The following is a 26,784-nucleotide window of genomic DNA, read 5'->3' on the forward strand; positions in this document are numbered from 1 at the left end:
AATTCAACTGCAATCCTGTTATGTTTACTTTCTGCAAACATCTCCTTCCATTCGATACGTCTAATCCTTTGTGTTCAGCAAACCGGTGAGATTGACAACCTCGCTGTAAGTTGGGGCAAAGTACTTTGGTTGTACTGTGTGCAGGTTCCACGTTGTTGCAGGCGCCGGTAGTGCGCCCTGCCACTAGTCAGTCAGCAACACCTTCAGAAGTTACGCCTTTCTCCTACTGGTCGATAAAACCTTGGTTTCGTACTGAGGGAAAACTTGCTTATGTGCTCATCACACCTTCCTCTTGGGGTTTTCCAACCACTTCCAGAACAACTGCCAACAAGATTGTTTGGCGCCATCACCGGAGCACCATCAGGCGCCCTTGGCATGGGCGCCACACAGTGAAGTGTGGCGCGCCACACAATGCTTGTGTTTAAAAATCGACAAATTGTCACGGCTTGGTTGGCAAGTGGAAGATTTTATACAACTAGTTTGTAACACACATAATATTACCACTTTCCAACACATCCAAATTGTTCATACATACTCATAGAACTAAGATAGATTCATACATTTAAGATAGAATTCTGACAACACATGCAACTGTCGACATGGTCCCAAATGACAAAGATTCATACATTTAAGATAGAGTTCACAGAACACATAGCAAGTTCATGAAACTAAGATCGGCGTCCCCTTGTCGTGGGCTGCTTCCGCACGCCTCTCCGTGGCGGTGGTGGCCGCGCTTCTTCCTCCTCCTCTGAAGAGGATGGATCATGGTTCCTCATCCTCCTCAAAGCTGACCTCCGTGGCGGCTCCTAGTCGGAGTCAAGCACAACCTTCTTTCCTCGGTTCACGTAGTCTTCCGGTGTGTAATGGTTTGGTCCCTTCCCCCTAGGCTTCAACATGTACGCAGACCGTGCGGCATGTGCTTGCTCCTTGGCTTGACTCAGAACAGTGTCGTCAGGAATCTTGCCAAACATGAACACATGGTCAGAAACAATTGAAAGTACTAACCGCGTGTCTTACGGTAACAAAAGAGTACATACCTCCAAATCATGAGGTTCGTCTTCAGGAGGCGAGGGCGATGGTGTAGCAATTTCGCCGTCGCGGCAACCTAGCAAGTTGCCTATGTGCCACAGCTTCTGTGCAATGTGTTGTGTCATGGCATTAAGGGTTAGAAAGTTGCCAAATGCGATAACTTACTGCAAAAGTTGGTGACCATATCTTCACGAAATTCCGCAGCGGTGAGCTAGCATTTTCATCTTTAAGGCTGTTATCCCAAACAATCTCGCACTCCTCAGCATGCTTTTTGATCTCGTACCGCTATGACAAACATAACGTAAACAATTTGAGTGAGCACATGCCAATATGGATGATGAACTAGGTAAAATGAGAAGGTATTTTTTTCGAGAAAACGCAAAGGACCTTTGCGCTTCATACTTAGGGAGGAAGCAATAGAAGTCGATCTCCCTCCTCGAACAAGCCTGTCATACTGGCTTTGGGAAACATCGTCGAACATGATGGGCTCTTCCAACATTTTTTTCTCGTATGTGTGGTTCACTAACTCGATACGCGTGCTATCCAGAAACCAACGGAGATAGTCGTTGAAAGCAAGATCGTTGAACTCCCTAACCTCGACATATCCACCATTCCGTACCACGTCTAGACAATGCATGAACGCTATCACATGTGTCCTGTGATGGTCAGCCTAGTTCAGGATCTTCCTCTGCTGCTTCCTATCAAGCCTGAAGATATTGGAGACCATGTTTGTACAGTGAATTGACTAGAACAATGGACAAAGTAAGCATCTCCAAATCAATTGACAAGTTTACCCATGGAGCGCACGTGGTCCGTGTCTTGCCAGTCATGTGGGCAATCCTGAAACAACCCGAACTGTCTCATCACTCGGTGCAGCATGTGGTATTCAATCGCCCACATGAATATGAGTGGTCACCGCATACGCCAGAAACCCGCCTCTTCCAAACACTTGGGGTTGAGGTCTCTCATCGCCGTGCCAAAATGGTACCTACTACCATATGGCTCCCAATCCACCTACAGTATACAAAGATTTCAAGCATTACAACATGGCACTAGAATTTGAGAAAAAAGGTAGCAAAAGAGTGATGGCTTCACAAAGGTTACCTGCTCAGCGGTAAGAGTGTCCAACTCCTCAGTGTACTGCTTGTACGTACATGACAGCTGGATCGTTCATCATCTCCGAGACAGTGTCCCACTGGTATGCCCAAGTGGGCTCCCAATTAAGGTTCTTGGAATGAGGCCATGGCCTCATATTGTAAACCCTGGACCGCCTGACATGTAGGCGTTCCTAGCTCCATACAGAAAGTAGGAGCTGGCATCCACCTATACCCATAGTACCAGTCCTGCGGCAAGCATCGTCCAAAAACGCAAATACGATATTTGGTTAATACTTTGTCTAGCATACTACTATACAAGAATAGTAAAGATAACAAATCATTACCTGACGGTACAGGTATGCAAGTGATGCTGTTCCCCAACTCCAGTTGTGCTTCAACACTGTCAGCGCATATCCACCTATACCCATAGTACCAGTCCCGCGGAAAGCATCGTCCAACTGCGCACATACGATATTTGGTTAGTACTTTGTCTAGCATACTACTATACAAGAATAGTAAAGATAGCAAATCATTACCTGACGGTATAGGTACGCAAGTGTCGTTGTTCCCCAACTCCACTTGTGCCCCAACACTGTCAGCGCCTTGAGCCAACACCAATGTGCCAACTTCCCACCACTGTCAGCAAAGATATTCCTGGAAATGACATACCACAAATACACTCGGGTGTATGTCCTGACAGTGTCCTGGTTGGCCCCAATGGGGCATCGAGAAAAGTTATTCTTGATCCACTTCTAATTTGCTCCCGCGGGGACTCTATCTTTGTTATTTTGTGGCTCCGGAGGAGCCATGCCAATAAGGTTCTCCATCTTCTCGCCCTGAATAGGAAGACCAAGAATCATGGAAACATCCTGAAGAGTAGGGATCATCTCGCCGGCCCTCAAGTGGAAGGTGTGCGTCTCACTAGTAGGAAAACCCTTATAGGCGGAGCTTAGTTCTGTGGCGCACCACTAAAAATGCGCCACAGAATATTATTTTGTGGCGCACCATTCTTAGTGCGCCACATAAATAGCTTAATTTTGTGGCGCATGCTTCAGCGGTGCGCCACAGAAACTATGTGGGGCCCACATCCTGCCACCACCAATTATTGCTGAAGGTATTTCTGTGGCGCACATGGCGTGCTGCGCCACAGAAATAACTCTTTCTGTGGCGCACGTGCTTCGGTGCGCCACAGAAGTAGTTGATTCTGTGGCGCACCTGCTCGGGTGCGCCACAGAATTAAGGGACTTATATCATCTCGCCCGTGCCCTCCCCCGCCTGTTCACCTCTCCCCTCTCCCCTCTCCCCTCTCCTCCGTGGTCGCCTGGATCCGCCGCGCGCCGCCATGGTCGTCGCCATCGCCGTCGCCGCCGCCTTCCTCCGCGAGGGGCGCATGCCGCCACGGTCCTCCCATCCCTGCCACCTGCAGCACAAGCTGCCCCTACGGCGAGGAGGAGCCGCCGCGAGGAGGGGCCGCCGTCGCGGCAAGGTGGAGGAGCCGCCGCCTCCTCCTCCTCCTCCACCCCTGCCGTCATCTTCAACCTCGTCCTCCACCCCTGTCATCGGTGATCTCTCTCCCCTCCCCTCCTCTCCCTCTTAATTCCTCCTCCGCTGCCCCTATGGCTTGTGTTTGCAAGCTCTGGTGATCATTTGATCACCAATTGGTTGATAATTACTTACTGCTTTCTCTATCTATGCATGTTGCTTGATATACTGTGTTGTTGCTTGATTTGTATAGCTTCTCACCATGTACTGGTGGTTGCTTATGCTTTGAAAAGCATATGAATGGATGCATGATGCTTGCCAAGCATCCCTGTTGCCTAGCAGTTGACTAATTCATTTATCTGTGAAACTTTATCTTGTTAATGTAGATAATTGAGATGAACTACTTTGCAGTAATGATTCTATTACCGTATTTACTTAAGCTAGATGGATGCCAACTGTTGTTGGGGACCCTAGCTTCATTTTGAATCCTGTTGGGTAATGATAAGTGTGTAGGCTTGGTGGTTTGGATGGTTTGGTGGTTGAATTGGCCTTTGCAGTCATGAACTGCTGGCTTAGGTAGCTCCCACTACTATTGGCTTGTTGGGAAAATGATACATGCTTGCTGGGTGATCATATTTGATTGACATTAGCTTTTGATGTAGAAAATACTCGCAGATATATATAATCCGCATTTATCTGATGGTTTTAAAAGGGCTAGTGTAGTCTATGTATTCTTGGTAAATCATCTGGGATGGTTTCCTTCCTAGTTCCATTTGGAAGATGCTACTATTCAATTGGTTGGTATAACCATGGTGACTTGAGTTGGTCAAATTCCTGGTCCTTGCCATTTGTACCAGGCTTCACTTGGTCTATGATTAAATGATGACCAAACATTGTTATTCCACCCTATGTGCTTGTGTTTGACATGGCTGTTGCTATGTCTCTGTACATATTTACTTGATGGATTCTTGTGAGCTTATGGTATGCTACTATGCTACTGGTGGGCTTGTATACATACATATTTGTAGTTGCTCTTGGTTGTCCTAAGAATGCTCCCTGGCCAGATGCTTGATGTCTTGGCTCAGCCAATGATGCAAAGGCTGAGGCAAAAACTTGGATAAGAACAGATACTAAAATGTGTGATTTAAATGGAATGCTTATGATGGTATACTAAAATAGAGATATCCACAGTAGGGGATCATGTAAATGAATGCCACTGTGGTATCCTTTGAAGAAAATGGGAAGTTTCTGATGGTTTAAAAGACTAGGTGATGCTAGGTTATTAAGTTGGCTGTCAAGGTTGGTTTTATCTGGTTAACTTGGATAGGCTATGTGTTCTTGCTTACTTATGCATATCCATCTCTACTGGATTGACTAGCTCAGGCTTGGCCTCTCTCTTGCCAGCATCACTTGGTTACTACCAAGTGATGAATAATCCCTTATGGTACCCCAGCTTTGTTTTGAACTCAACTGAGTAATGATAAATTTCTATTTCTTGTTGGCTTTGATGAAAATAGAGATATCCACAGTAGGGGATCATGTAAATGAATGCCACTGTGGTATCCTTTGAAGAAAAAGGACTGTTTCTGATGGTTTTAAAAGGCTAGGTGGTGCTAGGTGATTCAGCTTGGCTACGAAGACTTGTCTCATCTGGTTAGCTGGGATATGCTATGTGTTGTTGCTTGTTTAGGCATATCTATCACTTACTGGATTTACTGGTTCTTGATTGGCCTCTCTTTTGCCAGCATCACTTGGTCTATATACCAAGTGATGAATAATCCCTTTGGAGCATCTGCTCCATGCATGCTATGTGTGTTTGAGCATCTTGACTTATGTCACCATGGTTGCTGGTTTGTTGGTGTTTTTGTACTTGCTGATGATTAGATGGTTGGTCGATCACTCGTACACTCGGGGGTGGAGCAAGTGAGGCTTGGTGTGATGGCACAAATATCAACTTGTGCATCCTACCTGGCCTCACTTACTCCATCCCTGGATGTTAATATTTGTTTCGACCAACAAAGTATGAGGCATATGATATCTAGTGGAGATACCACTTGGCTCTTTCTTCCATTTTAGTGCCGATGATTAGAATGTTTGGTCACCTATACGCCGCAATATACTTTGTAGACGAGCCCCTTTCCCCTGGCCGCCGTTCCGTGAACGAGTCCTTGACGAGACAACAACGCCGACATGCCTCTCCGGCGCAGCACCACTTTTCTTCTCTCGCCGTTCAAAGACGTGAACGAGTCCTTAATGCCAAGACGGTGCCAGCCTCCCTAGCATCATGCCGACCCCTGTTGTCGCGCTTCAGGCCGTGTCGATCACGCGCCCTGCACTCTTCGCCTTTTTGCCCGGTGAACGAATAGACTAATCGTTGGAATAAGGAAGCCGATGACGGCCGATCGCAATTTAATCTTGCGACCGGCCGTCATCGGTTTCCTTATTCCAACGATCAGCCTATTGGTTCACCGGGCAAGAAGGCGAACAATGCAGGGCGTGGGACACACAACTTGAAGCGCGGCAACATGGCCCGGCATAATGCTGGGCAGGCCGGCACGGTCTTTGCATGAAGGACTCGTTCACTGGACAGCGAGGGACTGCCGTGGTTCTGCGCCGGAGATGCAGATCGGCGTTGTTGTGTCGTCAAGCACCCGTTGACGGAACGCCGACCGGGGAAAGGGGGCCCTTCTGCAAAGTATACGGCGGTGTATACTGCAACTATGGTTTCTGACCATAGTATTTGTGTTGACCAACAATGTATGAGGCACTTATTCCATTTTGTCATTCCATTTGCTTTGAGATTTTCAAAATGCCGATGATTAAAATGTTTGGTCAACGTACACTCGGGGGCGGCGTAAGTGAGCTGGTAAGATAGCACAAATATCAATCTCTTGTGCATCGGAATTGGTCTCACTTACACCGTCCCTGAATGTTAATATTTGTGTTGACCAACAATGTATGAGGCATTTATTCTATTTCTCTTGTGCATCGGACTTGTTGGTTTCACTTTCTTCCATTTTCATCATAGTAGGAACTGGATGAAGGACCCCGATGCAAGCGAGCCTGGTGGGTAGAGATGAGGGAGCAAAGGAGGAACCGGATGAAGACTACTTTGTAGGATGAAGACTACTTTGTATCTCGAAATTGTGAATTTTGTATGAATTAAGAGTTGTATGCAAAACATTTGACACTTGCCACTATATATATATCTCGATCGGGATCTAAGTAATGTGATGATGATGTCTATGTTATATCTGTGCAATGTACATGATATTTATATTATATCTGAATGTTGTTGTATATAACCTGTATATCTGTATATTGCTGTCTATAAACTGCATGTGTACAGCAGGCAGCACAAAATCGTGTATAATACAAGCAAATTCTGTGGCGCGCTGCAAACCAATTCTGTGGCGCACTCTTTTCTGTGGCGCACCTAAGAGCACGTGCGCCACAGAAACGTTAACTCTGTGGCGCATGGGCTGGTGCGCCACAGAAAGCTTATTTTTGTGGCGAAGTTTCTTTGGCGCACCTCCCATGCGCCATAGAATCCATTTTTTGTGCGCCACTGATGAGAATTTTCCTACTAGTGTCTCCCACCTCCACCGGTCGACAACCGCGGTGATTGCCGCAACGTTCATGTCCGGCGGCCCCCGGCTTACAAGCGAGATGAACGGGAGAAAATCGGTAGGCTCGATGTGCTCCGTGTACCGCTCGTCATACGACATGTCACGCATTCTACCGTGGTAACGAATCTTCAAGGGCTCAAGAACCTACAAGCACATACAGACACATAATATTATGCCATATCCAATGGAATAAAACAAGTGGTGCTAACAAAAAAAATAGTACCTTCCCTAGATCCTCGATATGATAGGCCCGGTGTTGCCTGTCATAGTAATCATCTAGGAGCGACGTCATCCTACATTTTTTCACAAATACAAACAATAAGAACTACCAGACTATCACCATAGATGTTCTAAATTTGGGTTTTACTAACAAATATGAGCCATACACACAGACATTACAATATGGACTTCAACACATACATGAGAATATATCTAGCATTTCTATCACCATATATATAAGCCATCACACATAATGCATCACACATACATGAGAATTCATATCCAAATCTAGAGTTCATGAGAAAGTGATTGAAAAAATAAACAATCACATGTAGGGTTTCATATGTAGTGTTCCATGTCTAAAGCAATTCCAAATCCACAAAAAATAAACAAGAACATCTAGGATTTCACATCTAGGGTTCATGTCCAAATCTAACAAAAATCTATGAAATTAGTGGATGAAAACAAGAGGATCAGAGGAGAATACTTCAAGGGATGGGTTGTGACCAAAATGCACGAACAGATCTACAAAAATACAAGAGATTTGGGTAGGGATTTGGAGGGGGAGAGAGAGGAACCGCCGGCCGTCCTTGTTCTTAAGAAAGAAACAGAGAGAAGAGTGTCTGGGTCGGGCTGGGGCGGGCTCAGACGCCACACATAATTAAGTGAATGTGTGGCACCCTTCCGAGCGGCGCCACACATTCAAAGTGTGGCGTCATGGGAACGGCGCCACATGCCCTACCATGTCAGCTGGTCAATGGCGCGCAGCGTCGACCGCGCCACGTCGACCTGGATGTGTGGCGTCGTACGCATGGATGCCACATAGATATGTGTGGCGCCGCTCCGAAGGACATCTGTTGACTGTCAAAACCCACCGGCGGGCAGCGACGATCAACACGGTAGAGCCGGGAACAACCTAGAGCTGCGGCTGGCTGAGGTCCCTCCGAGCGACGGCCCGCAAAGCCTTCTGGTCACACGTCCGATGCTGAGTGCAAGGGCGTGCCACCTGACCTATACCTGGTCAGGAAGGTGAAGGAGATGCCTCGCTTAGTTTCCTGCATGGCATACACGTAAACATTAAATACGAGCCTCGATCGGCTCTCAGGTTATCCTGTGAATCGGCTCAAGGAGCCGATCCACCCATGATTCGTACGGGGTGCACGAATATATGGTGGTCCTGCTTGATCAAGATAAAGCTAATGAGATCTACGACGATTTAGGGTTTTCACCGCATAATCGGATCATCCTACTCCAGGTTGGGCCTCGCGGCCACGCACGGTGATCGTAAGCCGATCCTAAACAAGGCCTAAAAACCAACACGAAGTTGATCCCCGGAACATCCTGTTTAGGACTAGCGAACGACACCCTACGTGCCGCTGGATCCTCCCCCCCTTTGTAAGGCCTAACTATTGCAGATATTAAACTAATCCTTGTAGAACAAAGAGCAATCGTAACGGATCAGATCTACTAAATAATGATCAAGCGGGGTGCCGCCCCCACACCTAAGATAGGTGTGAGGGCGGCTAGACATGCAAGGGTTGCACTACGATAGCATGTTACGCGAAGAACTATGCTAACCCGCACACAGCTATGATAACTACGTTGCTCGCCCTCAACAAGGCTGCAGGACGAGCCACGCATGAACACCGGGGAGCTTGTGCGGCCTAGATCGCAAGATGCGATCTAGGCAGCATGTCGCTTACCGGTAGAAACCCTCGAGACGAAGGAGTTGGCGATACGCCGAGATTGATTTGTTTGGTTGAACGTGTGTTGTTGTTTATTCCATAAACCCTAGATACATATTTATAGTCCAGGGGACTTTCTAGCGTGGGAATAATCCCCACCGTGCACGGTACAAACTCTAACTTTTAATCTAAGATACAATCTACCATAATTAAAGATACACGGGCAATCCAGCCCAAACCCCTCGTGCAAGGCCGCTTCAGAGATCTCCCACGTGTAATCTTCCACGCCCATCTCTCTTACGGCCCACCTCCTGATTTGACCAAAATCTGGTGATAACACATGCCCCCCTGGTTTTGGCAATGATAATTCCAAAACCACTCTGTTTTTCCTTTGAAGGGTCATGTCGTGGCAGAGCAGAGCCGTTGCAGTATCCGTTATCATTATGCCCTGTCTTCTCAGCTTCTCTGCAAAATTCGATAGCTCTGGCGTCATCTCCTCGGAAACTGTAATGGCATTAAATTTCCACCAGGCTTCTCATTATTTAACTGTGCCGATTGATTAGCTCTCTTCATCCCCTTCCTCTGTTCCAGCCATCGGCACCCACAAAACCCTCTCCTCCTGTAGCAATGTCTTCCTCTTCCTCTTCCCTCTCAGGCCTCCCCCTCCAATCCTCGCCGAAGAAGAAGAACGAGGACAACCTTCACTCCGAGGTGAACCCCCTCTCCTCCGACAATGAGAAGAAAGAAGGAGAAGTAGCGAAGGCCAAAGCCTCCCCCTCCGCCAAGCTCCCGCCGAAGAAGCGCTCCCGAATGTGGGCGGACAGCGAGGACGAAGATGATGACGAGGAGGAAGAGGAGGAGGATGAATCCTCCTCCTCCATCGGGTACCCGCCGACCAAGCGCTTCCGCTCCTGGGCGGACAGCGAGGATGATGATGATGACGAGGAGGACGAGGCTCCGGCCAAGGGCTGGGGCAGCAGCGACGAGGAGCTTCCTGGGAGCAGCGCCGACGACATCGACGGCGGTGATGGCGAGGACAGCGACGACTAGTAGAATAGGACTAGTAGTAGCAGTGCACTAGGCACCAGATCCCTCTTTTGAGAGCCATCGGCTCTTTCTTGTAAAGCCACTCCTTTGAATTAATGAAATTGTTCTTTTAATTCGTCCTTCAATTACTCCAATTTCATTCCTTCCGCATGTCATGCCAAGACCAATAGCAACGTATCGGCTTTCTTTTCTTTTGGACGCCCGTGAAGCCGGACTCACATGCCGATTAGCCCGTCGGTCAAGCACTTCTCAATCTCAGACTGCGATTTGATATCTGACCATAATTTTTCGCAATCCCTTAGCCGATGACTACTCATCGGCTATTTTGAGAATCCAGTCCCTTTTGCAGCGACAGGACGGTCCAAAACCTGTAAAAGCCGACGACCTCCTTTCCCGATTCCTCTCCATAGCTTCAGTAGTCTTCTTCTGCAACACCTTACTACTTCAGAGAAGATCCTAATACAGGGCCAGTCGATGTGACTCCAATCGGCTCTCAAATCAGAGCATCTACCAAGTTAACTGCCCCCCGAGCCTTAATCAAGGCGAGAATATAGGCGAGGATGCACAGGTCGCCGATCAGCTTTCTTTTACTGAACGTCGATGTTGATGCAAACTTTGAGCACATAGCCAGCAGGTCTTGGTCTTGTATAACTGTACTAGAGTCGATGGCTGCGCATCGGCTTCGCTTCTTGCGCAAAATGTTTTTTTTTTATTTGGCCGATTTTTCTTAATCGGCCCCCAATGTTTCACTGCACGCATGTTTACACATGTTTATCTGCACATGTTCATCTGACTATATGCCCCCCGAGCCGAATCTGCCAGATGACTGCAGATATCGGCTTTTATGGTTAGCCAGGGTACTGCGCTTGCACGTCGGCTCCGCGAGGATTCGTGCTGACTTTCATCCGCCGACGTGGCCGCTGCCCAGTGGATCGATGCTGAACACAAGCAGAACATGTGGTGAAGATAATTTTGGCCGATTGCTGGAATCGGCCTCCATATCAATTGGAGCCGATCGAAGGTTCTGTAATGCTCCTTCATAATTCATGGGGCCGATCACAAGGATCAGCCTCGCCCTGTTTGCTCACTGGTTTAATCTTGCTACTCGGTCAGGTTGGTGGATAAAACCAACCCAACCTCTGACTTGATGCGCCTGCTGTCGTCCGCCTTGAGTGCATCATAGAATCGTGGAGCACTAAGCTCCGTCGGAAGGACGAGCACCATGTTAAAGCCAGCCGATGTTTCATCATCGGCTTTCTTTTGCTTGGGACGCCACTCCATTTTCCGTGGACGACCTTCTTCATCCAGGGTTCGCTGAACTTTCGCAGCCAGATCAGGCCGTGCCTTCCTTAGCGTATGCAGGTATAACCTTTCGGCTTCCTCCAGGCCGCGCAATCGCTGAACCCTGCGCTTTTGTGAACGGCTGAGTCCGTCAGGGCACCACCTTGGACGGTGGTACCTGTCCTCTTCTTCTTCTTGTCCCTCGTCTTCGGAATCCTCGATATCTGCCCACCGAGGGGACTCAGCACGTTTGCTTTGTGGCGGGAGAGGTCCTAAGCGCCTGAACACAGACACGTTGGCTGCATCCTTCTTTTTCTGGTTGCATTCTGGGCAATTGCCGATTGTGGGCAATCGGCTCATTCCTGAATCCCAGCAGTGTCTGAAGAAGGGGCAGTCCCAGTGTCTGTCGCTGTCATCTTGCTCCCTTGATTTTCCCGTGGCACGGCGCTCGTGCTCTTCCTCCTCATGATCATGCCGACGATATCCTCTGGCTTCTCTAGCCAGACGATCTCCTTCATTATCATAGCTGGACCGTCGGCGTTGGTCATACTGACTTACATACTTGTTGAGGAGGTGATCAGAGAGGGGTCGCTGATATCTTATGTTCTTCACTTCTCCCTCTGTGACGTAGCGCTTGCCATCATGATGGAGCCGATCACGTGGAGCGGCCTCCTCTGTGTCCTTGCTACGAGAGCAGTTGCCCTCGTCTCCATCTTTGCCAGTGGTTCCCAGGTCCTACCATGTTGATGCTTTGAACGAGGATCTGGGCCGGGCAACCTTCAGGGTAAGTGCACTCCACCATGTTAACGGCGGGAAAGGGCTGGGTGTCGACCTTCATGGCGTATTGGTTGAAAATTAGACGCCCTTTTTCTATCGCCGCTTGGATGTGCTGACGCCATACCCTGCAGTCGTTGGTGGCATGGGAGAGCGAGTTGTGCCATTTGCAGTATGGCTTTCCGTTCAGCTCTTGCACCGTGGGGAATTTGAGACCTTCAGGAATCGTCAACTGCTTCTCCTTGAGCAGGAGGTCGAAGATTTGCTCAGTCTTGGTCACGTCAAAATCAAATCCCCTGGGTGGGCCTGGTGGCTTTACCCATTTGCAGGACACGGGGGTTCCTCCCCGAGTCCATTCAGCCACTGCTACCTCTTGGTCTCCCACAGGAACTTCGTCTTCCTCTGCATCGACCAGGACTACTGCACGCTTGAACTTGTCTTGGTACAGGTCCGGGTGGCGCTGTTCATATGCCGACAGTTTACGAACCATGTGCGCCGCTGAGGGATAATCTGCTTGGGAGGCCATGTCCTTGAGCTGTGTTGCAAGGCCTGCTACTGCCAACTCGACTGCTTCTTTTTCAGTTATACGAACCGAATAACATCGGTTCCTAAGATTCCTGAAGCGTTGGATGTACTCTGTCACAGTTTCTCCGCGCTTCTGACGTAGTTGTGCTAGATCGGCAATGCCAGACTCGGAAGCCTCTGTATGGTACTGCATATGGAATCGCTTCTTCCAACTGCTTCCAAGTCCGGATGGAGTCTGGTGGCAAAGAGGTATACCATCCGAAAGCCGATCCCGTGAGGGACTGTGAGAAGAGCCTCACGCGTAGTTGATCCGACACTGAAGCCGGTCCTAGTTGCGCCAAATATCGGCCGACGTGCTCGATGGAGCTGGAACCATCTGATCCACTGAATTTGGAGAAATCAGGGAGCCGATATTTAGGTGGTAGCGGGATCATCTCGTAGTCGTCGGGGTACGGCTTGGAATAGCCGATTGCCCTCCTTTTCGGCACCATGCCGAACTGGTCTCTCAGGATGGTACTGATTTGATCCGCTGTGCTGGCTGCAGGAGTTGAACTCTGAAGATTCGTCGGGGTGGCGTACTTAGCCAGCCATGTTTGCTTTTCCAGCTCTGAGCCAACTGCAGGAGCTGAGCTCTGGAGGTTCGTCGGGGTGGCGTACTTAGTTAGCCACGTCTGCTTCTCAAGCTCTGTCGCTGACGTTCCTCCTGTTTTCCCAGAAGTCCCTGATGTTGTGGCCTGGTTTGTGAGTGCCCAGTTGCCACAATCCGGCACATACGTGCACGTGTACCCGTGAGGGATCCCCTTAGGCGCCTCGGGCAAGAACTGGTAGTCACTAGGGTCACCACCAATCTTGTAGACGACGAATGCCGGTGTAGCCGGCACTTCTGGTGCTGCCAACGCATATGGCAGCGGTGGACGGGACTGGAGTGGCAACTCTCCTTGATGCGTCCCGAGGGCTGGTCCTGACGGCGAGTACTGGTGCCTCATGATCTCCTGGATCACGCGAAGAGCGACACGCTCCAACGTGTTGACCAGGTTCTCAGAGTGACGGTGTAGCGAGTGAGCCACCAAGTAGTTGATCTCCTGCCGCAGGGACCTGGTGCGTTCCTCCGACGGGGCAGAGATGTCTATCCCATCGAGTGCACCTTGCGGTGAGAACCCCTTCCATCTGATGCCATGGGAACGGGTTCTCTGAAAAGAGCCGATGAGGTCGGCTTCGAGGGTGACTTTGATCTCGTCATACCTCTTCTTGAGCTCGTTGGGCAGCTCCTCGTAGGTGACTGGCGTGCCGTCCGCCATCTCAGATGTAGATGGCGATGTGGTTGATGTAGAAGCTTGTCCCACCGGGCGTGCCAGAATGTGTTGACTGTCAAAACCCACCGGCGGGCAGCGACGATCAACACGGTAGAGCCGGGAACAACCTAGAGCTGCGGCTGGCTGAGGTCCCTCCGAGCGACGGCCCGCAAAGCCTTCTGGTCACACGTCCGATGCTGCGTGCAAGGGCGTGCCACCTGACCTATACCTGGTCAGGAAGGTGATGGAGATGCCTCGCTTAGTTTCCTGCATGGCATACACGTAAACATTAAATACGAGCCTCGATCGGCTCTCAGGTTATCCTGTGAATCGGCTCAAGGAGCCGATCCACCCATGATTCGTACGGGGTGCACGAATATATGGTGGTCCTGCTTGATCAAGATAAAGCTAATGAGATCTACGACGATTTAGGGTTTTCACCGCATAATCGGATCATCCTACTCCAGGTTGGGCCTCGCGGCCACGCACGGTGATCGTAAGCCGATCCTAAACAAGGCCTAAAAACCAACACGAAGTTGATCCCCGGAACATCCTGTTTAGGACTAGCGAACGACACCCTACGTGCCGCTGGATCCTCCCCCCCTTTGTAAGGCCTAACTATTGCAGATATTAAACTAATCCTTGTAGAACAAGGAGCAATCGTAACGGATCAGATCTACTAAATAATGATCAAGCGGGGTGCCGCCCCCACACCTAAGATAGGTGTGAGGGCGGCTAGACATGCAAGGGTTGCACTACGATAGCATGTTACGCGAAGAACTATGCTAACCCTAACACATCTATGATAACTACGTTGCTCGCCATCAACAAGGCTTCAGTACGAGCAACGCATGAACAACGTGGAGCTTGTGCTGCCTAGATCGCAAGATGCGATCTAGGCAGCATGTCGCTTACCGGTAGAAACCCTCGAGACGAAGGAGTTGGCGATGCGCCGAGATTGATTTGTTTGGTTGAACGTGTGTTGTTGTTTATTCCATAAACCCTAGATACATATTTATAGTCCAGGGGACTTTCTAACGTGGGAATAATCCCCACCGTGCACGGTACAAACTCTAACTTTTAATCTAAGATACAATCTACCATAATTAAAGATACACGGGCAATCCAGCCCAAACCCCTCGTGCAAGGCCGCTTCAGAGATCTCCCACGTGTAATCTTCCACGCCCATCTCTCTTACGGCCCACCTCCTGATTTGACCAAAATCTGGTGATAACAACATCATAGAAAACGTTTAGTCGAGTGAAATAGTTTGACCTGGATCATTCCGTGCTTTTCTTTACCAAACTGGTTATTTACCGTTCAGTTCAGTTGAGTGGCCTGTTATTTCTTCCTCGTTGCAGGAATCTCTTGTCCCGAATCCAGACTCCGTGTCCCCGTACAGACACCGCCTGATAGAGCACAGTCGCCGGGGCACGAGCGTGTACACACACGGACACGCCACCGTCGGCGTGGAACTCTGGCATCGATAGAGCACAGTCGCCGGCCGGGGCACGGGAGAGGGAGGGAACGGCATGTTTTGTCCGTCGTCTCAAGTGACGGGACGACGACGACGACGGCGACGACCGATGACGCGCGTGCGATGCTCCCTAGATTCTCTAGATCTCGCCGCGATTTTCTCTCGGAAAGCATGCCTACGTACGTACGTCCGTCGTCCGTCCGACGGGTCACATCGCTCCTTGCGCTTTGACTCGCCACCATTCCCATGCCCGCCTCTAGTTCAATCGTGTGAAACACAAAGCAAGAACGTACGCGGGCAAGCAGCAGGTGATGCTTTCCAGCCAACGTACAATGGATATACATGACCGACAAGTCCGCCGTCAATATATTTGCCCCCTTCGTCAGCTTTGCTAATGCAATGCGCGGTGCTTCATCCATAGCCTTGCTCATATACCGGCTTGGGCTTCCATCTTCTCTCTCGCTTGCCCAAACTTCACAACTTGATTCTCCAACATGGCCTTTCAGAATGTTAACAAACTTTAACATTAACAAACACATTCTACGTTTAGAATTCAAAATTGAGGTTTAACTCTGGTCAAACTTGAATTCAAATTATTTGAATCGAAAACCTAAGTCTTTGATTCAAATATTCCCAATTAACTATCTCAAAGAATATTACACAATCTCAACCTTGAACTCAATCGTATTCAAAATTTCAAATAATAAATATATAACAATAATTAGGGCCAGATTCTAATAATGATAAGTAAGTAAATAAAAATCATAAAAAATACAAAATTTGAATCGAAATGATCACAAACACATTCTTTATTAATCTATAAAATCATTAGAAAGTCATTTAGATACTGGATTGACCAGAAATTAAAGGAAAAAATAGCCTAATACAAACTAGAAAATAGATAAACCCTAAGACATATCTAGCGTATATCTATTACTACTTCTTGATCACAATAATTACCACACCACTACTAGCATCATCTGCACATCATCGATCCTACGAAGTTTTAGGTAAATGGTTCTGCCACTAGGCAAGAGAGTACAGAGGATGATTGTTTATCGCAGCCATACCGGACGACAGAGAGGAGCTTGAGTCGGAGAAGAAAGAGATCAGCTTTTGCCTTACTGCGCACGCCAACACCGGTCTGTTGCCGGAGACCAAGAAAAAGAGGTCCTCCTCCTGAGGACGGCGAGGGTAAGAGCATCTCCAGCAGCGTCCCCCAAAGCGTCCCTAAAGGGATTTGGGGCGCGCCGGACAGAAAATGCGTTCCAGCCGCGTCCCCCAAAGCCCATTTTTGTCCGGCGCGCCCCGATACGGTGTCCGGCGCCCCGAGCCCGTCCCCGTCCCACAGGGGACGCACTGGGGACGCCGGACACAACGAAAAGCGAGACGGGGAGTGGCGGGGCCGACCCGTCAGCGGCACAGGGAAAATTCGTCTCACACTCCGAGATGCACAGCACCAAGAACCTCGTCGGCGGCCCCAACAGCTGGAACAAGGACGGCCGTGCCCTGTTCTGGGGCGTTCCGGGGCGCACCCTCGACAACGTCATCCGCGGCATCCGCAACGGCGCTCCAAGGCTGGAGATGCCATCGTCGCCGCCGCCGTCTCCTCAATGGCAGCCGAGGAGGACGACGTACTCCTCCTCCTCGCACTCTTCTTCCTCGGGACCGACGCGATCGACGCCGTCCTCGTCGTACCGGTCGGCGCCCTACACCGTCCCCAAACGGGAGGTCAAGGAGGAGCCGGTGACGCCCGTCAACACAAGGCGTGGCGGCAGCGGCAGCGGCAGCCGACGGCAGCAAGGGAGGCGCGGCGGCGCCCTCCTCATCCCGAAGCCGGAGGTGAAGGAGGAGCCGGAGGAAGCGTCGCAGGCGGCGCTGATGGCGGAGTACGAGCGGCAGCAGCGGCTCATCGCCAGCAGCGACGACCCCGAGGACTGCCCAGGGCTGCGGGGGGCGTTATTGGCATCCATGAACGACAAGGACGCCTGGAGGGGCGACCTGGACGCGGCGATCGCCATGTCCATCCGCGACTCTGGCAAGCCGCTGGTGGACCTCACCGACGATGGCGAGGCAGGACCAAGCGGCTTGGTGAAGGACGAGCCCGTCGACGAGCCCGTCGAGGAGCGCGTCAAGCAGGAGGTCGTCACCGAGGAGATGTACAACTTCCAGCAGTACTACGACGCCTCCGGCCGCCGCAAGTGGTTCTAGATTAGGTTTAGTTTAAATTTAGTCAAATTTCGTTCGAATCTATGTAATATATGGCAAGTTTGAATGAATCTCGCTTAAGTTTAAAATTTGCGAAATTTGGTTTGGGGGACGCGACTGGGGAGCGACGTCCCCCAAACGCAGCACGAACGAAACACGTCCCCCAAACGCTCAATCCGGCGCGGTTTGGAGATGATTTGGGGGACGTGACTGGAGATGCTCTAAGATGCAGCAGTACCGATCTGGTCGACTTAGTCGTTGTCGGCGTTACCGATTCGGCCTACGAGCTACCAAATGCACCTTTGCCTAACTTTTGTCTGTTGAGCGTCCGCGTCCTGATCAATCAGGCTTGTGAACTTGCACGAGTCTCGGACGATTTGCGCCCTGGTCACCTGCAGGTCGTCGTCAGGTTTGTATATACACAAGCTGGCGCTGTAGGCCGGTGAGATGTCACTGGCCATTGCGCTTGGCTACAGCCTACAAGCGTGCGTGTGCGTGTCGCTGCAGTTGCTCCGGAGCAAACAGCGTCACACCGTAGTCCGTGGATCACGCGAAAGCTACAGCGTCGACTTGTGTTCCGTACAATACACTTGTTCCTGGAATCACTGCTTCAAGGACCAGTCCGCATTGTGGCATGGGTTCAGAGCATAGTGTGTCGACGGCAGATGTTCACATGAAAAATCGAATGGGTTCAGAGAACCGTCGTCACGCCGCGCAAATTTATTCCTGTGCGCCCATGACAAACCGCATTGGTTCAGACTTCAGGGACGAGCTCTGGCGCGCACTGTGATCTGAGGCACCTGGGCTGGGGCTGATACATGCGTGAGAGCTGAAAAGCTCGTGCTTATTGATGATCCTGCCTGCCAGACCACCGTTATATCCAGCATGGGATGACATGAACATACTCCAAGTGGTGAGGTCCAGAAGATTTGCCGGGACATGTAGGAATGTAGTAAACCGGTGTTCCCTCGTGATTCTCTCGGCTGACCATTGCATCTTTGAATTATAGGCAACAAGGTGATCCTTTGTGGGACGTGGCGTTTAGGGTGACTTCTTTTGGGCTTCTGGACAGGCTTATAGGTTCCCCACAGCAGAAGCCCAAAAGAAGTCTCAAGCTTCTCCCCACCGAGAATCTCCCTGGAAGCCCAGTTACATGTAGTGGAGAGAAACTGGTATCGACCAGTTTCCCGAGCTTCTCCGCTCTGGCCCAAGTCGTTTTCTTCAGATGGTCATGTTGTTTGCAGTATTTACACGAAAATGCCACCGCTGAGGCGAGCCAGGAGAGAAAACGAAACGAACGCCCAGCTCGCCCTCGAGCCCCGCTCGTGCTCCAGCTCGCCCTCGAGCTCGCCGCCGCCCGTGGCCGAGGCCCCCCTCCCACCGCCGCCGACGCCAGATCCCGGCGGGGGACGGCCGGATCCCGCCCTCTCCGCCGCTGCTCACCTACTGCTCGTGCTCTGTCCCCGGCTCGTGCTCGAGCTCGTGCTCCAGCTCGCCCTCGAGCTCGCCGCCGCCCGCGGCCGAGCCCCCTCCCGCCGCCGCCGACGCCAGATCCCGGCGGGGACGGCCGGATCCCGCCCTCCCTGCCGCTGCTCACCTACTGCTCGTGCTGTCCCCGGCTCGTGCTCGTGCTCGAGCTCGCCCTCGAGATCGCCACCGCCGCCCGCGGCCGAGCCCCCTGCCGCCAACGCCGAACCCTGCGCCGCCGAGTCCCCCACCGCCGCTGATGACCCACAAGTATAGGGGATCGCAACAGTCTTCGAGGGAAGTAAAACCCAATTTATTGATTCGACACAAGGGGAGGTAAAGAATACTTATAAGCCTTAACAACTGAGTTGTCAATTCAGCTGCACCTGGAAAAGCACTAGCAACAGGGGTGATGTGAAAGTAGCAGTAATATGAGAGCAATAGTAACAAGAATACAAAGAAGCAGTAATAGCAATATGAGAGCGATGGCACAAGAAGATAGTTGATACTACTTCCAATGACATGTAGAACAAGTATATTATGATGAGAGATGGACCGAGGTTCCCAGCGATCTACACTAGTGGTAACTCTCCAATAAGTGACAAGTGTTGGGTGAACAAATTACAGTTGGGCAATTGATAGGAATCAAAGCATTAAGCTAGAACATCCAGATTATTAATTATGTAGGCATGTTTTCCGTATATAGTCGTACGTGCTCGCAATGAGAAACTTGCACAACATCTTTTGTCCTACCAGCCGGTGGCAGCCGGGCCTCAAGGGAAACTACTGGATATTAAGGTACTCCTTTTAATAGAGTACCGGAGCAAAGCATTAACACACCGTGAAAACATGTGATCCTCACATCACCGCCATCCCCTCCGGTTGTCCCGATTTCTGTCACTTCGGGGCCATTGGTTCCGGACAGTGACATGTGCATACAACTTGTAGATACAATCTAAGCAATAAGTATAGAGCTCAAATCTAAGATCATGCCACTCGGGCCCTAGTGACAAGCATTAAGCATAACAAGATTGCATCAACAATAACTTCACAAACTTTATAGATAGACTAATCATAATGTATCATCCATCGGATCCCAACAAACACAACACCGATTACATCAGATGAATCTCAATCATGTAAGGCAGCTCATGAGACCATTGTATTGAAGTACACGGGGGAGAGAATACCGACATAGCTACTGCTAGAACACGTAGTCCATGCGGAGGCGGTGGCGTTGATGGAGATGGCTTCCGGGGGCACTTCCCCGTCCCGGCAGGGTGCCGGGACAGAGACTTCTGTCCCCCGAATTGGAGTTTCGCGATGGCGGCGGCGCCCCTGGAGTCTTTCTGGAGTTTCGTCAATTGGTACGGTGTTTTTAGGTCGAAAGGGATTTTATAGGCGAAGAGGCGGCACAGGGGGGCACACAGGGCGCCACACCCTAGGCCGGCGCCGCCAGGCCTCGGCCCGCGCCGCCATGTGGTGTGGTGGCCCCCTGGCCCCTCTCCGACTCTTCTTCGGTGTTCTGGAGCCTTCCGGGAAAAATAGGAGGTTTGGCGTTGATTTCGTCCAATTCCGAGAATATTGCCCGAACAGCCTTTCTGGAACCAAAAACAGCAGAAAACAGGAACTGGCACTGTGGCATCTCGTTAATAGGTTAGTTCCGAAAAATGCATGAAATCATCATAAAGTGCAAGCAAAACATGTAAGTATTGTCATAAAACAAGCATGGAACGACAGAAATTATGGATACGTCGGGGACGTATCAGCATCCCCAAGCTTAGTTCCTGCTCGTCCCGAGCAGGTAAACGATAAAAAGAATAATTTCTGTAGTGACATGCTACTTACATAACCTTGATCATACTATTACAAAGCATATGAAATGAATGAAGTGACTCAAGGCAATGATCTATAGTTGCTAACAAATAGATAACATATAACAAAACTTTTCATGAATAGTACTTTCAAGACAAGCATCAAAAAGTCTTGCACAAGAGTTAACTCATAAAGCAATAAATTCAAAGTAAAGGCATCGAAGCAACACAAAGGAAGATATAAGTTTCAGCAGTTGCTTTCAACTTTCAACATGCATATCTCATGGATAATTGTCAACATAAAGTAATATGATGAATGCAAATAAGCAAGTATGTAAGAATCAATGCACAGTTAACACAAGTGTTTGCTTCTAAGGTGGAAGGAGATAGGTGAACTGACTCAACATAAAAGTAAAAGAATGGTCCTTCAAAGAGGAAAGCATCGATTGCTATATTTGTGCTAGAGCTTTGGTTTTAAAAACATATAGAGAGCATAAAAGTAAAGTTTTGAGAGGTGTTTGTTGTTGTCAACGAATGGTAATGGGTACACTAACTACCTCGCCAACCGGATTCTCAAGAGCGGCTCCCATGAATTATTTGCATATTTATGTGGCACTCCTTCCAACCTTTCTTACACAAACCATGGCTAACCGAATCCTCGGGTGCCTGCCAACAATCTCATACCATGAAGGAGTGCCTTTTTATTTTAGTTTTATTATGATGACACTCCTCCCAACCTTTGCTTACACAAGCCATGGCTAACCGAATCCTTCGGGTGCCGTCCAACAATCACAAACCATGGAGGAGTGTCTATTTAAGTTAATTAATTTGGGACTGGGAATCCCATTGCCAGCTCTTTTTGCAAAATTATTGGATAAGCGGATGTGCCACTAGTCCATGTGAGAGTCCGTCAAAAGTAAATGACAAGGTTGAAAGATAAACACCACATACTTCCTCATGAGCTATAAAACATTAACACAAATTGAGAAGCATTTTGAATTGTTTAAAGGTAGCACTCAAGCAATTTACTTTGGAATGGCAGGAAATACCACATAGTAGTTAGGTATGGTGGACACAATTGGCATAGTGGTTGGCTCAAGGATTTTGGATGCATGAGAAGTATTCCCTCTCGATACAAGGCTTAGGCTAGCAAGGTTGTTTGAAGCAAACACAAGTATGAACCGGTACAGCAAAACTTACATAAAAACATATTGCAAGCATTATAATACTCTACACTGTCTTCCTTGTTGCTCAAACACTTTTACCAGAAAATATCTAGACCTTAAGAGAGATCAATTATGCAAACCAATTTTAACAAGCTCTACAGTAGTTCTCCACTAATAGGTTTAAACTACATGCAAAAACTTATGATCTACTTGAGAGCTCAAAACAATTGCCAAGTGTCAAATTATCCAAGACATATGAGGCATTTTCCTTTTCCAACCAAATAAAGATAAGTATTGTAGCTTCCAACTTTTATCATTGAACATTAAAAGTAAAACGAAGAACAAGTGTTCATATGAAAAAGCGGAGCGTGTCTCTCTCCCAAACAAGGATTGCTAGGATCCGAATTTATTCAAACACAAACAAAAATAAAAGCACACAGACGCTCCAAGTAAAGCACATATGATGTGACCGAATAAAAATATAGTTTCAGGGGAGGAACCTGATAAGTTGATGAAGAAGGGGATGCCTTGGGCATCCCCAAGCTTAGACGCTTGAGTCTTCTTGAAATATGCAGGGATGAACCACAGGGGCATCCCCAAGCTTAGACTTTTCACTCTTCTTGATCATATATCATCCTCCTCTCTTGACCCTTGAAAACTTCCTTCACAATAAACTTTTCATAAACTTCATTAGAGGGGTTAGTACTCAAAAAATTTGAATCCACCTTGGTCCTGTAGTGGCACATTGCAAGAACTCAATAAAACATTAGCTACAGCTCTCTATGTCTAGAAAAGCTCGCTTAAAGTCCACAAGAGACAATGCAAAAAACAGAGACAGAATCTGCCAAAATAGAACAGCCAGTAAAGACGAATTTTAATAAAATACTTCCGTTGCTCAAATCAGAAAACTCAAAACTAATGAAAGTTGCGTACATATCTGAGGAACACGCACGTAAATTGGCATATTTTTCTGATTTTTCTACAGAGAAAACAGCCCAGATTCGTGACAGATAGCGCAGAAATCCAAATCTAGTATTAACCTTCGATTAGAGGCTTCACTTGGCACAACAAAACACAAAACTAAGATAAGGAGAGGTTGCTACAGTAGTAAACAACTTCCAAGACACAAATATAAAATAAAGTACTGTGGCAAAATAACACATGGGTTATCTCCCAAGAAGTTGCTTTCTTTATAGCCATTAAGATGGGCTCAGCAGTTTTGATGATGCACTCGCAAGAAATAGTATTGGAAGCAAAAGAGAGCATCAAGAAGCAAATTCAAAACACATTTAAGTCTAACATGCTTCCTATGCATAGGAATCTTGTACACAAATAAATTTATGAAGAACAAAGTGACAAGCATAAAAGATAAAACAGGAATAACTTTGAGATTTTAAGCATATAGAGAGGTGTTTTAGTACCATGCAAATTTCTACAACCATATTTTCCTCTCTCATAATAATTTTCAGTAGCTTCATGAACAAACTCAACAATATAACTATCACATGCAGCATACTTTTCATGATCCACAAACATATAATTTTTATCAAGTTCAAGAATAGTGGAATTAAAACTTTCAAACTTTCTTTTATTAATAATATAACAAGGTAGTTGATCAATCTCAAAAGATATGGGACTCATAGAATAAGTCAAGAACTCTCCAATCCCATTTTCATTAGTAGTACAATTAATAGTATCAAGTAACATAGGACCATCATCTAGAGCTTTATCGTAAACATTTGCTAAGCAAAATTCTTTAGTACCATGCATTTCGACATCAGGCACAAACAAAGCATTATCATAAGATTTATCAAAGTAGCATGGATTATCATATATAACAGTAGCATAATTATTCTCACAAGTTTTACTCATAGGTAGTATTTCAAGAGAATCCACAGGAACATAACATTCAACCTCTTTCGGTAAGCATGGAGGACAATCAAATAGTGTAAGAGATAAAGAGTTACTCTCATTAGAAGGTTGGCATGGGTAGCTAATCCATTCTTCCTCCTTTTGTTCGTCGCTCCCCTCTTCTTTTTTATCCAATGAGCTTTCAGGTTCATCAATTTCCTCCTCTTTTTCATCCAATGAGCTTTCAGGTTCATCAGTTTCTTCTTCCACAGGTTCCTGCAAATTGTGAGTGCATTCTTGTGCATTAATGAGTCTCTCTTTATAATCAATGATATAAGGATTATCACCGAAGCATTCTATGCAACAATTAAGGATAGAAGAGACATAATCTTTAAGGTCCTTACAAACAACACAAGTTTCATAATTCTCAACCATGAAGGATTCGATCTCAGAAGCTCCCATAAATACGACAAATTGTTCTACCTCTTCGAACCCATAATGAATATAGCAATTCCGATTATAGTTCTTAATTAAAAATTCCTCACTAAAGCCACATTGAAATTTAAGATGTTTAGTATCCTGTTGAGAGCAACAGTTTATATCATGGCGTTTAAGCAAGATTTTAGCAATTGTATTCACTTTTTCTATCATAGCACTCATTACTTCACCAGCTCTTGATTTCCTATAATTATTATAACATTCTATGAGCTCCAAGTAGGTTGTAGGTTCTCCCATAACAGCAGTTTTTAATTTTTAGATTTTTCAAATTTTTATGGATTTTTGGGTATATGAGACAAATAAAACAAGACAAAAATAAACTAAGCAAAAGTAAACTACGCGAACTAATACTAGACAGAAATAAACTAAGCACAAATAAACTAGGCAAAAGTAAACTAAGCAAAACAAAATAAAACAAATTAAAAAACAGAGAGAGCGGTAGAGTTTACTCCCCAGGTGAACTTATGAGTAGAGCTATGCCTCCCCGGCAACGGCGCCAGAAAACAGTCTTGATGACCCACAAGTATAGGGGATCGCAACAGTCTTCGAGGGAAGTAAAACCCAATTTATTGATTCGACACAAGGGGGGGTAAAGAATACTTATAAGCCTTAACAACTGAGTTGTCAATTCAGCTGCACCTGGAAAAGCACTAGCAACAGGGGTGATGTGAAAGTAGCAGTAATATGAGAGCAATAGTAACAAGAATACGCAGAGCAGTAATAGCAATATGAGAGCGATGGCACAAGAAGATAGTTGATACTACTTCCAATGACATGTAGAACAAGTATATTATGATGAGAGATGGACCGGGGTTCCCAGCGATCTACACTAGTGGTAACTCTCCAATAAGTGACAAGTGTTGGGTGAACAAATTACAGTTGGGCAATTGATAGGAATCAAAGCATTAAGCTAGAACATCCAGATTATTAATTATGTAGGCATGTTTTCCGTATATAGTCGTACGCGCTCGCAATGAGAAACTTGCACAACATCTTTTGTCCTACCAGCCGGTGGCAGCCGGGCCTCAAGGGAAACTACTGGATATTAAGGTACTCCTTTTAATAGAGTACCGGAGCAAAGCATTAACACACCGTGAAAACATGTGATCCTCACATCACCGCCATCCCCTCCGGTTGTCCCGATTTCTGTCACTTCGGGGCCATTGGTTCCGGACAGTGACATGTGCATACAACTTGTAGATACAATCTAAGCAATAAGTATAGAGCTCAAATCTAAGATCATGCCACTCGGGCCCTAGTGACAAGCATTAATCATAACAAGATTGCAGCAACAATAACTTCACAAACTTTATAGATAGACTAATCATAATGTATCATCCATCGGATCCCAACAAACACAACACCGATTACATCAGATGAATCTCAATCATGTAAGGCAGCTCATGAGACCATTATATTGAAGTACATGGGGGAGAGAATACCGACATAGCTACTGCTAGAACCCGTAGTCCATGGGGGAACTACTCACGGAGCATGGCGGAGGCGGTGGCGTTGATGGAGATGGCTTCCGGGGGCACTTCCCCGTCCCGGCAGGGTGCCGGGACAGAGACTTCTGTCCCCCGAATTGGAGTTTCGCGATGGCGGCGGTGCCCCTGGAGTCTTTCTGGAGTTTCGTCAATTGGTACGGTGTTTTTAGGTCGAAAGGGATTTTATAGGCGAAGAGGCGGCGCAGGGGGGGCACCTGGGGGCGCCACACCCTAGGCCGGCGCGGCCAGGGTCTGGCCCGCGCCGCCATGTGGTGTGGTGGCCCCCTGGCCCCTCTCCGACTCTTCTTCGGTGTTCTGGAGCCTTCCGGGAAAAATAGGAGGTTTGGCGTTGATTTCGTCCAATTCCGAGAATATTGCCCGAACAGCCTTTCTGGAACCAAAAACAACAGAAAACAGGAACTGGCACTGTGGCATCTCGTTAATAGGTTAGTTCCGGAAAATGCATGAAATCATCATAAAGTGCAAGCAAAACATGTAAGTATTGTCATAAAACAAGCATGGAACGACAGAAATTATGGATACGTCGGGGACGTATCAGCCGCCACCCCTGCACCGCGCATCCTCCAGCTCGTCCTCGAGCTCCTCTGCCCTGCCCCAGATCTAAGGGCATAACAGACATTTAACAATTTAGGGTAGCAAATAAGCTAGATAGCACAAGCCCAAAAGAAGTCTCCTAATAGTTTCTGTCCACAGCAGTTTCCCCCCACCAAAATCTAGAAGCAGGCTTATGCAGAA

At 47.9% G+C, this 26,784-nt stretch overlaps 1 protein-coding gene across 1 annotated transcript; it reads right to left on the reverse strand.

Annotated features, from left to right (window-relative positions):
• Positions 1–806: 806 nt before the first annotated feature.
• On the reverse strand, positions 807–18,206 carry LOC127340233 (uncharacterized). Its single transcript, XM_051366006.1, has 10 exons — positions 18,046–18,206; positions 7,461–7,530; positions 7,209–7,381; positions 2,663–2,780; positions 2,471–2,584; positions 2,134–2,190; positions 1,966–2,043; positions 1,195–1,314; positions 1,038–1,133; positions 807–959 (listed from the first exon to the last, which is right to left on the reverse strand). Exons 1-10 carry the CDS (start codon positions 18,204–18,206, stop codon positions 807–809), a joined length of 1,140 nt encoding a protein of 379 aa, XP_051221966.1.
• Positions 18,207–26,784: the final 8,578 nt, after the last annotated feature.

The sequence above is a fragment of the Lolium perenne genome, chromosome 3 (genome assembly GCF_019359855.2).
Source record: "Lolium perenne isolate Kyuss_39 chromosome 3, Kyuss_2.0, whole genome shotgun sequence".
NCBI lineage: Eukaryota > Viridiplantae > Streptophyta > Magnoliopsida > Poales > Poaceae > Lolium > Lolium perenne.